The sequence below is a fragment of the Spermophilus citellus genome, assembly GCF_964194105.1.
Source record: "Spermophilus citellus genome assembly, chromosome: 6".
Lineage (NCBI taxonomy): Eukaryota > Metazoa > Chordata > Mammalia > Rodentia > Sciuridae > Spermophilus > Spermophilus citellus.
Window position 1 is genome coordinate 7,681,683 of NC_138187.1, and position 14,091 is coordinate 7,695,773.

General features: G+C 42.5%; 1 protein-coding gene across 1 annotated transcript in view; it reads left to right on the forward strand.

The window, feature by feature from the left end:
- Positions 1–13,277, forward strand: part of MEIOB (meiosis specific with OB-fold) — a 34,322-nt gene extending 21,045 nt beyond the window's left edge. Inside the window, exons 10-14 of the mRNA XM_081300133.1 lie at positions 3,753–3,854; positions 4,455–4,608; positions 6,967–7,150; positions 8,607–8,693; positions 12,432–13,277. Of these exons, the coding sequence (XP_081156259.1) occupies positions 3,753–3,854; positions 4,455–4,608; positions 6,967–7,150; positions 8,607–8,693; positions 12,432–12,542 (638 nt within the window). The 3' untranslated portion in view covers positions 12,543–13,277. The remainder of the gene's footprint in view (positions 1–3,752; positions 3,855–4,454; positions 4,609–6,966; positions 7,151–8,606; positions 8,694–12,431) is intronic.
- Positions 13,278–14,091: the final 814 nt, after the last annotated feature.

Consider the following 14,091-nt stretch of genomic DNA (forward strand, 5'->3'; position numbering starts at 1 on the left):
GTGGTGGCACACACCTGTAATCCCAACAATTTGAGAGGCTGAGGGAGGAGGATTGCAGGTTCAAGGCCAGCCTCAGCAACTTAGACCCTGTCTCAAAATAAAAAATATAAAGCCTGAGGATAGAGCTGTGGCAGAGCACCCCTGGGTGCAACTTTGAGTGCCATAAAAATAAATTAAGTAAATGAATAAAAAGTAAATCAGGTTTTACCACATTGAGATGACTTTTACTGCTAAGACACTGAAAAAGTATGAATACACATAGGGTATCATTGGTTCATGACTTCAGCACCCAGAGGCCCCCTGGAGTGGGTGCTGAAGGAGTCATAGTTCAGCATGAGTCAGGGAGCTGGACTTGGGGAGGGCCCAGGGCTGCTGCCTGAGTGTGCTCAGGGTGTTCACAATGTAGATGGAGGATCATCCTAGCACTGCCAAGGAATGCAGAATTACCAGACATGGAATAATCCAAGCTCAAGAAGACATGGGGGGCTGGGGTTGTGGCTCAGATAGAGTGCTCACCTAGCATGTGTGAGGCACTGGGTTTGATCCTCAGCACCACATAAAGATAAAATAAAAGTATTGTTTCCACCTACAACTAAAAAATAAATGTTAAAAAAATAGGACATAAATACTCAAAAGTGTCTTTCTAAAAATAAGCCCTCTCTACGGGTTTATTACAGCATTACCAGTGACTCAGAGTGATAAGCAAAATCTATGTTTTTTGCCAAATCATTATCAGAGTTATTAGAAGAGATACAATGTAGAATATGAGATTATGAAACTTTTAATGTAGGGTTACTGAGTCATACACGCCTATTGCCTGACATTGTTCCCTTGGAAGCAGTGCCATGGGTGTGACCCAACCAGCTCTCATGTACCAAGCACATGTTCTGTCCTCGTGCTGTCTAGAGTCCAGGGACAAAGCCCACAAATTTCTCCACTCTCACAGAGCTCATGTTTCAACTAAGGAGAGACAGATGATAAATAATAAAGAAAATATACTCACAAATTATGAAATGTCTGCGAAAAAGAGGAGCAGGGACGGGAGGATCCAGAGAGACCACATGTGCAATCTTACAGGGTGGCCAGGTGGGCCTTGCTGCAGGGACTGTCTGAGCAGGAACTGGTGGGGAGGCAAGGGGTAACCCTAAGGGAAAGACATCCCAGGCAGAGGGACTAGCCTGCACACAGGCTCTGAGGCTGCGGTGTGCCTGTGTGGGAAGAATGGCAAGAGACCACTGTGGCTGGAGCCCAGGGCGCTCAGGGAGAGGAACAGGAGGAGGGTCAGATGAAGAAGGCCTCGGGGGCTGCCACAAGGGCACTGGCTGTCACTCTGGAGGGTTGGGGAGCAGGCCAGGGGTGGAGTGGAACAGTGGAGCTGTCTGGCCAAGTTCTGGAAGGATCACTCCTGCTGCTCTGTTGAAGCTTGATGGTGACCACTGCCAAGGTCTCTTCTTAACACTTAGGAGCATAATGCCACTCTTCAGTTCCTGGGGTTTTCTGGAGAGTGTTACTATGGTTTATTATTTTAAATAATGTATTAATACGAATAGTTTATTGTTATATTTAGTAATATTATTGATAGAAAGTTACTACCCTGGATTGGGGATAGAGTAGTTTCCTACTCCAGTAGTTTTCCTAGAGTAGTTTCCCATGCCTGAGCCCCTGGGTTACACGCCCAGCGTGCACACACACACACACACACACACACACACACACACATACACACATACACACATACACAAAAGACAAAAATAAAGGAAGGAGGAAAGGAAGGACATCTGTACCCTCCGAGAGTAAGTTTGATCTGAGAAAAGATCTAAAAATTGGATTTGTTTGGTGGAAAAGTCATCAAACTTAACTAATTAAAAATTCAATAAAATCAGCCAGGCATGGTGGCACATTCCTATAATCCTAGTGACTTAGGAGCCAAGGCAGAAGAATCCCAAATTCAAGGTCAGTCTCAGTAACAGTGAGACCTTGTCTCAAAAAACAAAACATGTACAATAGATAGCTTAAATTTAATATGCCAAGGAGACCAGTTTAAAGGGGGGTACTCATAAGAGTGTGTAAATGTGTGTGCTTGTTTAATTCGGCCTGATTTCTAATTTAGTGGGCTATGCCTACCTTTAGAAATGAAGAACCTATAAATGGCTTATATGTTCATCCTCATCAGGATGTTAAGCTCTCCTTATGCTTTCTCTGCACCAAGAGCGATCATCAGAGCAGAATTCTGCCTTCCCCACAGCCAGTTGGGATCATCCTGTTGTCAGTAGAAGCCTGTGTGTGGTGTCTGCACCCCACACCCCCTACCAGCTCCTATCTCAGGAAGCTAGTTGGTCTGGTTGCTGTAGCCTGCTCAGCAGCTGCTCCCATGAGTGGTGCCGCAGTTCTGTTAGTGCCTCAAAAACATTCGTTTGTCCACCCATTAATTTACAAATATTCATTGAATGCCTTTTATTTGCCAGGCATTAACTTAAATTCTTTGTGGAAAGTAGGAATGAATGAATGATCATAACCCAGAAATGGAAAGGCACGATCTGCTTAGGAGGAATTTATAGTCTAGTTCTGATGAAGAGTAGTGATGAGACGTGCATGATGAGAGCAGGAGCAGAGCTTTTAAATCTGCCCAAGGGAGTCAGGGCAATCTGTAGAATGCTGAGGTGGGATGGAGCACTTAGTCACATGTCAGAGGCTGGGTTCTTGGGACTGAAGGGCATTAGAATCCCTTTTTCAGAATCACCTTCTAGCATTCTGGAGCACCTACCAACTATTCTTGAAAAAACTCATTCCACTATTCCGGTTTGAAAAGCAAGGCATTAAAATAACTTCTTTTTTCAGTACTGAGGATTGTAACCTGGGGGTGCTTTACATCTCCACTCCTTTTTATTTTAAGATAGGGCGTCTCCCTAAATTTCTCATCTGGCCTTGAACTTGTGATCCTCCTGCTTCAGCCTCCCAAATCACTGGGATTACAGGTGTGTGCCACCACATCTGGCTAAAATAATCTTTTTTTTTTTTTTAAAAAGCATTTCTTATTAGGAAAGAAATATATATGAAATTCAGAAAAATGCATAAAATAATTAAAAAGGAACATAAAGATAATCTATAACCCACCATAATTTCCTTCATGTATATTTTTACAGATAATTTTGAATATATACTTTTTCAATTAAAAGTGTATTTCCCTGGGATGGGGCTGTGGCTCAGTGCTAGAGTACCCCCCTCATATGTGTGAAGCACTAGGTTCAATCCTTAGCACCACATAAAAATAAATTAATTAAATAAAGGTATCATATCTATCTACAACTAAAAAAAATATTTAAAAAAAGTGTATTCCGGGGCTGGGGATGTGGCTCAAGCGGTAGCGCGCTCCCCTGGCATGCGTGAGGCCTGGGTTCGATCCTCAGCACCACATACCAACAAAGATGTTGTGTCCGCTGAGAACTAAAAAAAAAATAAATAAATATTAAAAATTCTCTCTCTCACTCTCCTCTCTCACTCTCTTTAAAAAAAAAAAAAAGTGTATTCCTGTACCACGTAGTTTTGCAAATGCTCTTTTTACTAGCAACTTCTAGTGCACACTGCTCATGTTGGCAGAGCTCTGCGACACATTGTTAGTGGTTGAATGATATTCTATTCAATTTCATTCTTATATGTCTTGTTTTTTACTGTTAAAAGTAACTTTGGATCCTTCATGGTGGTTTAAAAGATAATCAGTTTGCTTTTTCCTTATTATGCGTTTTCAATTGAAGACACACCAGAAGCTAACATCCTAATGAATTTTGTAAGAGAAAATAAAGAAACAAAAGTTGTGGCTGATGAGATTGACACTTATTTGAAAGAATCTATAAATTGTAAGTGACTCTTTAATTATTTTTTTTTAATTTTTAAACAGGCCAGAATTGGGCTGTAAACTTTTGATTTGACTTACTGAAAGGCACCATATTCTTAGTCTGTAACTACTATATTTCCACTTTTAAAAAGCTAGATTAAAACTTTGGAGGTTTTTATTACCACGAGGCAATGATGAGAAGTAATGACTCTCTCCCCAGAAAAGTGCTATGCCAACAAATATAATTTGGCATAAGATATTGTGTTCAGTAGGCCCTGGGTTCAATCCTCAGCACTGAAAAACAAAAGAAAAAAAAAACTTTAGATTTTCTGGTGAGCCTCTTCTATCTGGATGGACTGCTGGCATCCCCCAGTCTGTGGCTTTGTAATGGTATCTCTTGATGACCATGAATTCTTCATTTAATGACAATTTTTCATTGTTTTCCTTTTTGCCTATTGTTTGCTTTTTATCATATTACATAATTGGTTTAATTTAGTAAACATCATGATCTTGTTAATCAAAGCTAGCTGTGCACTCTCAGTTGGACCCTGGGCTTTTTCCTTGGGTGTGATCCTTCTGGTTCTTACCGAGTACTTACAGCTGAAATCCTTCTTATTTTTAGTGAATACAATAGTTGATGTCTATACAGTTGAACAGCTAAAAGCTAAAGCTTTGACGAATGAAAGAAAACTGGATCCTTTCTATGGCATTCTTTATGCTTACATTTCTACACTGAACATCGACCATGAAACCATGAAAGTAGTTCGAAATAGATGGTAAGGTAACAAATTATTTTTAGCAAATTCATTTTTATAAGAAATAATTGTTAATACATTTTAGATTACAAAAGTTAAAGCATTTCTTTGACATAATAGTGTTACTTATTTGAGGGAAATGTATAAATAAATAAACCATAATTAAAAGTTTTCATGGCAGCTGGGTGCAGTGGCACTCACCTCTAATCCCAGGGGCTGGGGAGGCTGAGGCAGGAGAATCTCAAGTTCAAAGCCAGCTTCAGCAACCGTGAGGCACTAAACTACTCAGTGAGACCATGTTTCTAAGTAAAATACAAAATAGGGCTGGGAATGCAGCTCAGTGGTTGAGTGCCCCTGAGTTCAATCCCTGGTACCAAAAAAATATTTTTTAAAAAGTTTTCATGGCAGACTATTTAGATTCAAAGATTATAATTGACTTTTTGGGGTGGGGGGTACTGGGGATTTTACCCAGGAGTGCTTTACCACTAAACCACATTTCTAACCCTTTTAATTTTTATTTTGAGACAGGGTCTCACTAAGTTGTTTTGGCTGGTCTTGAATTAGCAATCCTCCTGCCTCAGCCTCCTGAGTCTCTGGGATTGCAAGTATGTTGCTACAACACCCAGCTATAATTGATTTTTTAAAAAATATGTTAGTTGTCTTTGGCTTGGGTTATACCTCAGCACTTGCCTAGCACATGTGAGACCCTAGGTTTCGATCCTCAGCACCACATAAAGATAAATAAATAAAATAAAGGTATTATATCCATCTACAACTACAATATATATATATATATATATATATAGTCAATGGGCCTTTATTTTATTTATTTATATGTAGTGCTGAGAATCTAACACAGTCCCAATGCCTCACACATGCTAGGCAAGCACTCTACCACTGAGCCACAACCACAGCCCCTAACTGACTGTTTTTAATTTTTTTTCTTTAGTTGTAGATGGACACAATACCTTTATTTTATTTATTTTTATGTGTGCTGAGGATCCAACCCAGGGCCTTGCACGTGCTAGGCGAGCACTCTACTGCTGAGCCACAACCCCACCCCCCTAATTAACATTGTTTGATATATATATTTTTTGTAGTTGTAGATGGACAGCATGCCTTTATTTTGTTTATTTTTATGTGGTGTTAAGGATCGAACCCAGTGCCTTACACATGCTAGGCAAGCGCTCTGCCACTGCACTACAACCCCCCTAATTGACTTTTTTTTTTAATGTTTTTTTTTAAGAGAGAGTGAGAGAGAGAGAATTTTAATATTTATTTTTTAGTATTTGGCGGACACAACATCTTTTTTGAATGTGGTGCTGAGGATCGAACCTAGGCTGCACACATGCCAGGCGAGCGCACTACCTCTTGAGCCACATCCCCAGCCCTAATTGACTTTTAAAGTAAAATAAAATTACCGTATTTCTGCAATCCTTAAATATAAAGATGTAATAGTTTTAGCTGGGATAACAGACTTGTCTTAAAGTTAGTAGAAAACTGGTTGTCATGTCTGTAGCAATGTGATTCTCCACTGCAGAAATGTGTGACCTCTCTCCGAGGTCAAGGTCATATCTCCTTGCATGGACAGTGAGCCCCAGAAGATTAAGAAATCGTGACCAGACCATGCTTGGCAAAAAACATCTAAAGTGTTATTGTGAAAGTACCCTGTGGATTTTTGTAATTCAAATTTTTATTGAAGTAAGTCTCAATTCACATGGAATTGTAAGAAATAATACAGGGAGCTCTCTCACATCCTTGTCTGGCGTTCCCCCAGGGGAAACATTTTGCCAGCTATTGTACCTCACCACAGCCAGGACTAAGTCCTTTCAATGCCATGGTCATATTCAGGCTTGTGCAGATTCCACGAGGTCATTTGTGTGTGTATGCCTGTTCTGCACATTTCCATCACTGTGTGGGTATGTGTCTGACTCCAGAAGACATCGCCTTCTGGATTCCTGCCCTCAGCTCACCTGCAACAGCAAGGAAGGGACATGACTGCACACATCAGTGTGGAAGCCTAAGCCTAAGACTGCAGCTGTCCTGAGAAGGGACAAGTGTGGGCTGAGTGCAGGAGAGGAAGGTTCCCCCCCCCCCCCCGGGGCAATGAGATGGTAGGACCTCTGGTTGGGCGGGACCCCAGTAGAGGGAAGGGAGGAGGGCAGACAGTGGGAGGACGTAGACTCAGTCTCTGTGGTCACAGGTGGAAAAGAATTCAGTTTGGAATTGTGCCTGGGAAGCTCCTCACCCCTGTCTCAGGTCCTGCCTGGCACTGAGTGCTCGTTCCACATGCTGACTCACATGTTGAAGGACAGTTCTAGAGTTCAAATTTGTCACTTAGGATCATCAAATTGTATCATCATCTTTGTTTCTTTTCAGTTCCAGCTGTGGTTATGTTCTTAATGAAGCATCCAATGCTTGTACAACTTGCAACAAAGGTTCTTCAGGATTTAGATCTGTTTTTCCCAGCTTCCACATGCTGGTTGATCTTACTGACCACACAGGTACCCTCCATTCCTGTAGTCTCACAGGAAGTGTTGCTGAGGAGACCTTGGGCTGCACGGTAAATAGCAATAATGATGAAATATCTAGAAATATTTCCAAACTGAATTCCTTTTTTAAAAAATATTTTTTGGGTTGAGGATGTGGCTCAAGCGGTAGTGCGCTCGCCTGGCTTGTGTGCGGCCCGGGTTCGATCCTAAGCACCACATACAAACAAAGATGTTGTGTCCGCTGATAACTAAAAAATAAATATTAAAATTTAAAAAAAATTTTTTTTTAGTTGTAGATGGACATAATATCTTATTTTAGTTAGTTTTTTTTTTTATGTGGTGCTGTGGATTGAACCCAGTACCTCATGCATGCTAGGCAAGTGTCTTATCACTGAGCCACAACCCCATCCCTCCAAATGGAATTCTTTTCCTCAAAAATAAGCTTATTTTGAAGAACATTTGACAGAAATTAATCACTAATAAAGAGATCTGGGGAAAAACATCATGGCTTAAACACACAATTGCTTTAATGAACAAATTATTACATATTGCATATTAAAATCCTAGCTAACATTGATTATTATGAATAATGACTGAGGCCTTCAGCAAAGTGGGGGTGCTAAACACAATGTTTTATACAGTCAGGTAACAATGGGTCAAACAACATGTTGGCGATGCTGGCCAGGCATTCAGTGGCTGTTCCAGAAGGAGGGCCTGGTCAGATTTCTTCTGTCCAGCTGTATAAATTCAGCCATGTATTCTCTCCCTGGCATGGTTGCTTCAGAACACCTGGAGGCTGGGCTAGCACCTGCATTTGATGATAGGCAGATGGTTTTTATTGTTAAAACCATCTTATTGAGCTGGGTTGTGGCTCAGTGGTAAAGTGCTTGCCTAGCATGGGTAAGGCACTGGTGTTCGATCCTCAGCACCACATTTAAAAAATATATATTGTGTCCATCTAAAACTAAAACAATAAATATTTAAAGAAAAACCCCCATCTCATTAGCATGTGCTAAGCCCTGGATTTGATCCCCAGTACCAAACCAAACACAATACAAGATCTATTAAAAGTGAGCTTCTGGGGGCTGGGGATGTGGCTCAAGCGGTAGCGCGCTAGCCTGGCATGCGTGCGGCCCGGGTTCGATCCTCCAGCACCACATCCACATACAAACAAAGATGTTGTGTCCGCCAATAACTAATAAATAAATAAATATTAAAAAAAAAAGTTAGCTTCTGCTTTTCTTTGGGCGATGCTGGGGTTTGAACCAAGGGCCTTATGCACTTGCCAGGCAAGCCTGTACCACATCTTTGTTCCCAACCTGTGAATGGCTTTGGAGATTCTGTTTGTAGCTTTTTTTTTTTTTTTTTTTTTTTTTTGCTTTATCTCCTCTGTAAAAAGAATTGATCTGGGTGATTACTAAGAATAATATTCTATTTCTCATGAGCAAGTTTGTTTCACAATGTTGTCAAAATGAATCAAGTATTTATACTTCAGAAATATGTGTTTGATCTTTTCTCTCTAACTAGGTGAATGAGTTTCTTGTAATGACGGATGAACAGAAAACAGCATTGAAGTGGCAATTTCTTTTGGAAAGAAGCAAAATTTATGTAAAAGTCAGTGTATTTTTATAGTACTGCTACTCTGTATATTCAAACAATGAAGAAATGTACATGACCAAATAAATTAGGGAACTCTTTTTTCATTGCTGAGGATAAATCCTAGGGCCTTGCTTATATTAAACAAATGCTCCACCACTGAACTATTCCCCCAGCCCAGGAACTTATTATTTTTAATAATGTCTAATTCTGCTGGGTGTGGTGGTGCACATCTGTATTCCCAACAGCTCAGGAAGGCTGAGGCAGGAGGATCGCAAGTTCAAAGCCAGCCTCAGCAATGGTGAGGCGCTAAGCAACTTGGTGAGACCCTGTTTCTAAATAAAATACCAAATAGGTCTGGGGATGTGACTCAGTGGTTGAATGCCCCGAGTTCAATCCTCAGTACCAAATAAGTAAATAAAGCAAGCCCAATTCGCAGATTGCAGTAGGATTTGGTTCCCCTAGAAATAATGAAAATCATATAGTCTAAATGGAGTTAGAGATAACACCAAGAAATAGACCAACAAAGCAAATATCCTTTAATGTGAACTTCAGGACAAGGCAGTACACTCCAGAGTGAAAACTGGGCTGTCCCTAGCCCTCCCCACCGTGTGGCACTGTCCTTCACTGAGCGAGGGTAATGGCATGAGAGAGATTGGCACAATGGCACAGTTGGGGGCTTAGCTTCTGGCATGAGAGCGATTGGTCTGAATCCCAATTCTATCACTCCCATGCTGCCACTGGGAGATGAGTGGCCTTCCCCAAGCTGGTGAAGCTCATGGCCCTGTAGTGCTGCAGAGTCAGAGCTGGCCCCTGAAGCAGGAGCTACGCTTCAGTGTGGAACCTTAGTGCACAGGTGTGGAAAGGGGAGAGGCAGCGAGACAAACACCCCTGACCCCAGTGAGGACAACAAATGTTGCCATGTGCCCAGGTCACAGGGAGGGGACTCGGCCCACACATTGTTCTCCACAGTCACACCTAAGGCTGTGGTGCTCTGGTCGACGTGAGTTTTATGTACTGACAGTTACTGTACTGGGATTTAATACTGAAAGCACATTCATGAGCAGACATATCATTTGACCTCAGACTCCAGAACCTCACGGTGTGTGCTGGGGAGAGGGTGGGAGCAACAGGGTAAGCACTGTGCTGCTGTGAATGTGGTGCTGCCCCACAGAGGCTGAAACTGTTTCTGCTTTTCCACCTCGCCTCACACAGGCGTGACCATCCCTAGGCAGGCTTCCTTTCCTTGTGGCCTCAAGCATCTCTGAAATGCAGATGTGCAGTAGCCAGTGGTCATGCCAGTGTTTATAGGGCCTGGTTTTGAGGAGGACTAGCAGCCATGTACTGCATCTCCTCAGACTCTCAGGGGCCCAGGGAGTACTGACTGTTCCCTATCTGGATACCCTCAAGTCCTTGCTTAGGAGTTTGATCACTTTAAATTCATGGAAACTTTCTCACAGTTTTCCAAACTGGGCTCAACTATAATAACAAATTGCCCTCAAGCAAAGGGATATTGTATTCCAAAGAGTATGTTTAAAATACTGGGCTTTGAACTCCAGGCCTTCTGCATGCTAGCTAAGTGCTATACCAGTTGAGTTCATTCCCAGTCTCTAAGAGGTATTTAAGTTGGATTTAACAGAGATTTTGAGAAGGTATAGCATGATCCTACTATATCACACAATGTGATAGAGATCATGAGAATCAAACACAGTTTCAACTGCTATAATTAGAACAGAACAGCAGCTTAAAAAATAAGAACTTCACATTGCTAACACTATAAAACCAAAATCTTCCTATACAGATGGATCATTGTATACACTTCCCATATGTACACTAAAAATAATGTTCATCCCAGCTTCTTGGGAGGCAGAAGGAAAAGAATCACAAATTTGAGGTCAGCCCGGGCAATTTAGCAAAGTTAAAAAGGGATGGGGATGTAGCTCAGGGATAAAATGCTCTTGGGTTCATTCTGTACCACCACAAAAAGAAAAGAAAAACAAATTCCACCCTTGCTACTCAAAATGGTTCTTTTGGAGTGATTTCAAAGAAAGGTATTCATTTTAATGTTTCAAACCACATGGTAAGTCGGAAGCAATGGCACACACCTGTAATCCCAGCTACTTCAGAGACTCAGGCAGGAAGATTGCAAGCTTGAAACCAGCCCTGGCAAAAGGGATTAGGGATGTAGCTCAGTAGTATAGTGCTCCTGGGATCAATCTCCAGTACCAAAAAAAAAAAAAAAAAAAAAAAGGTATTTTTCTAAGTCATTTAGTCTGGTATTAGTATTAAAAAATAATTTTCAAAAAAGTAAAACCATGACTCTCATATAAAAATAAAATGAACACAGCCAAAGATTTAACTCATTAATTAATGAAGGGACCAATAAGATGCAAAAAAAATTGCTCAAGCTAGGCATGGTGGCACATGCCTAAAATCCTAGTGACTCAGGAGGCTGAGACTGGAGGATCACAAGTTCAAGGCCAGCAAACAAACAAACAACAATAACAACAACAGAAATTAAAAGATGTAGCTCAGTGGTAGAGGATCCTGGGTTTAATTCCCAGTACCAGAAAAAAAAAAAAAAAAAAAGAGTTCAGGGGCTGGGGTTGTTGCTCAGTGGTAGAGTGCTTGCCTAGCATGTGTGAGGCCCTGATTTCGATCCTCAGCACCACGTAAAAGTAAATAAAGTTATTGTGTTCATTTACAACCAGAACAAAAATATTTTTTAAAATATAGTTCAAAGTAGAATCAGAAAGACAGACATAGGCAGACAATCAGAAATGCTGAACTGGGTTTGGGTTTGCAGATGCAAACGCTCTTCCACAGGCAGAATCAATCATCTTCTCCCAGATAAGGTTCAGTAGGCCCCACTAACAAGTGGGGCCTCTATCACAATCAGTTGCCAGGACCCACAATCAGAGAAGGCTCAGCCAGTGCAGTGGTGGGTATAGTCCCCATAGAGCCAGACAGCTCTAAAGGTCCCCTGCCAGTCCTGACCAAGGTGGCCTCCCCTGAAGGGAGTTAACTTTGCTGCCCATTTACAGTTTCAGTTTTTCCTGAAGTTGGTACATTTTTCTCTCTTAGTCTTTGAAATTAAAGAGGTTAAGTCCTTCCACTCTTTATTAAATGCAATGTTGGTGAAAGTACTTGTAAATGATAGAAATAAGACATTACTGTTAAATCACTCATTTCCCAGTTGGCCTAACAGATGTCTCTGCTGCAGTCTGTCACCACTGATACTCTGAACACACAGTAAATTCTCTTTCTACATGTGGGATTTGTAATCCCAACTTTCCTCCCTGAGAGAAGTGACATGAAAAGGGAAGTGGATTTTACAAAGCCATTGCAGAAGCCAGACCCGTAATTTCTCTCCTCTGCTCTGCCTGGGACTAGATCTTTCCATCATCTGACAACCCTAATTAAATGTTTTTTGGGTTTTGTTTTGGTTGGGTTCTGGAGATTGAATTCAGGGGCACTCTACCATTGAACTATATCCACAGCTCTTTTTAAAAAATTGTACTCTTGAGACATAGTGTCATTACGTTGCCCAGGCTGGCCCCAAACGGTCAAGCCTCCTGCCTAAGCCTCTACAGGCACTGGGATTACAGGCCTGCACCACTGTGCCCAGCTCTAATTGAAGTTTATGTTAACATAGTAAACAAAACTTTTGTTTTAGTTCTCAATTTGTAGTGACTGGTTTTCAATTTTATATTCAAGGCAGTGTTTAAAACTAACCCTCTCTTTTCCTCCCTCCAGTTTGGTTTGTCGCACAGAGCCAGGGGTGGACTGAGAATCAGCATACTCTCATGTAAGCTTGCAGATCCTGCTGAGGCAAGTAGGAATTTGTCTGGACAAGGACATGCGTAAAACCCAATGTCATTTTAAAGTCTGGAAAACTGTAGGAGTTTCTGTTCTTTAAAATGGAATCCTAATTTGAAGGTTACAGATAAAATTGTGTTGTGTGGCGAGAAGTTCTATGATTGTCCTATGCTCCCTGTGCAGTTGGTCTGCGGCCAGTCTGAACGCTCACCTGCACTCACTCCTTGGAGGCTGTTTCTCCTGACTCTGCCTGGCCCCATGCTGGAGAACGTTTATGTGGGTTAATAAACACACTCACTCTGCAGAAGTGAATGATCTTTTCTCTTAGGCTGCCTTACCTTGTCTTGGTTCTGTGGAAAAAGATTGGACACTCTCAAAATGCCTTTCTTTGAGTAGGACCACAGCTCATCCTGACAGGAAAATGAGGGGCTCCCAGAGTTGGTGGGAAGAGCAGGAGTGGGGGTTTTGATTGCCACCAAGCTTCTCTAATCCCTCGCTCTCAGCGATGACACACTGGGGTTACCCAAGCTGTAAGGGCTCGTGGCCTCAAGCTTGGCATTTATGAGCCTGAATCAGCAGGGAGGAGACCAACTTCAGAAGCCTTGGCAGCAGTGCCTGAGACCCAGGAGCTCTGAAGGGGGACCTATTCATGATGTTCAGGCCATGGCCACCTTGGACCTGTTTTCCCTGAAGAGCCCCAGAGTACACTGCTTGGCTCCACACCAATCTGAACTTCTAGCTTTAGGCTCCAGCCCCTGCCTGTGAAGACCCCATCTTAGTCGGCACTGCCCACAGCCTGGGAGGGTCCACTACCCCTCACTGTGTTTGGCACTTCAGAAGGCCACACATCCTCCACCACAGGATTGAATAGAAAGGGAAAAGTGAGTATATACAACTTGTCAAGTTGGTGTTGGGAGATAAACTGATCCTGTCTTAAGGTTTTCTTTGGCTTTTACTGTATGCAGTCACAGAGGAAGGACATCAGTTGACCTGTAGTGGATCCAACTCCAGACAGTAAGTGAGGTAGTAAAGGGTTTGACCTAGTTGTGTAAAATGGGCCTGATGAAGAACTCCCTCTTGTTCTCCTGTGGGGAGGAGATGTGAGTTTGTTTGGAGGGTGGAGAGGGAAGGCAGGATGAAGAGTGGTGGAGGAGGAGACAGGGAGGAGAAGTGAGGCTGCTGGTAAAGCAAGAGTGGGCATGGATGCCCTCCAACAGGGACCCACCCACCAGAGCAGGAGGCAGGAAGGTGCTGCCCAGGTGGTGTCAGGGCTGCTGGGCCATGTCCTGGTGCGATGACCTCCCACAGCGGTCAAGAAGCACCAGGCCTCAAGCCAAGGCCTGTGGGCCTGAGCCTCTCCAGCTGTCTCATCACTGGTTTCCACTGCATGGAAGAGAGGCTCCCAGTACAGGCACATAGGAAATACTATTCCCAGCAGCTGAGCCTAGCATGGCCAGCAGAGGGCTCTAACTTACCTTCTCAATGCCACGGGCACCAAGCTGCAAAAGCCCCTTGTCCCTGTCACTCAAGGGACAGCCTTGATGGCTTAATCTGATGATGTAGGAATTTTCCAGTTCAGTATCAAGCCACACCAAAT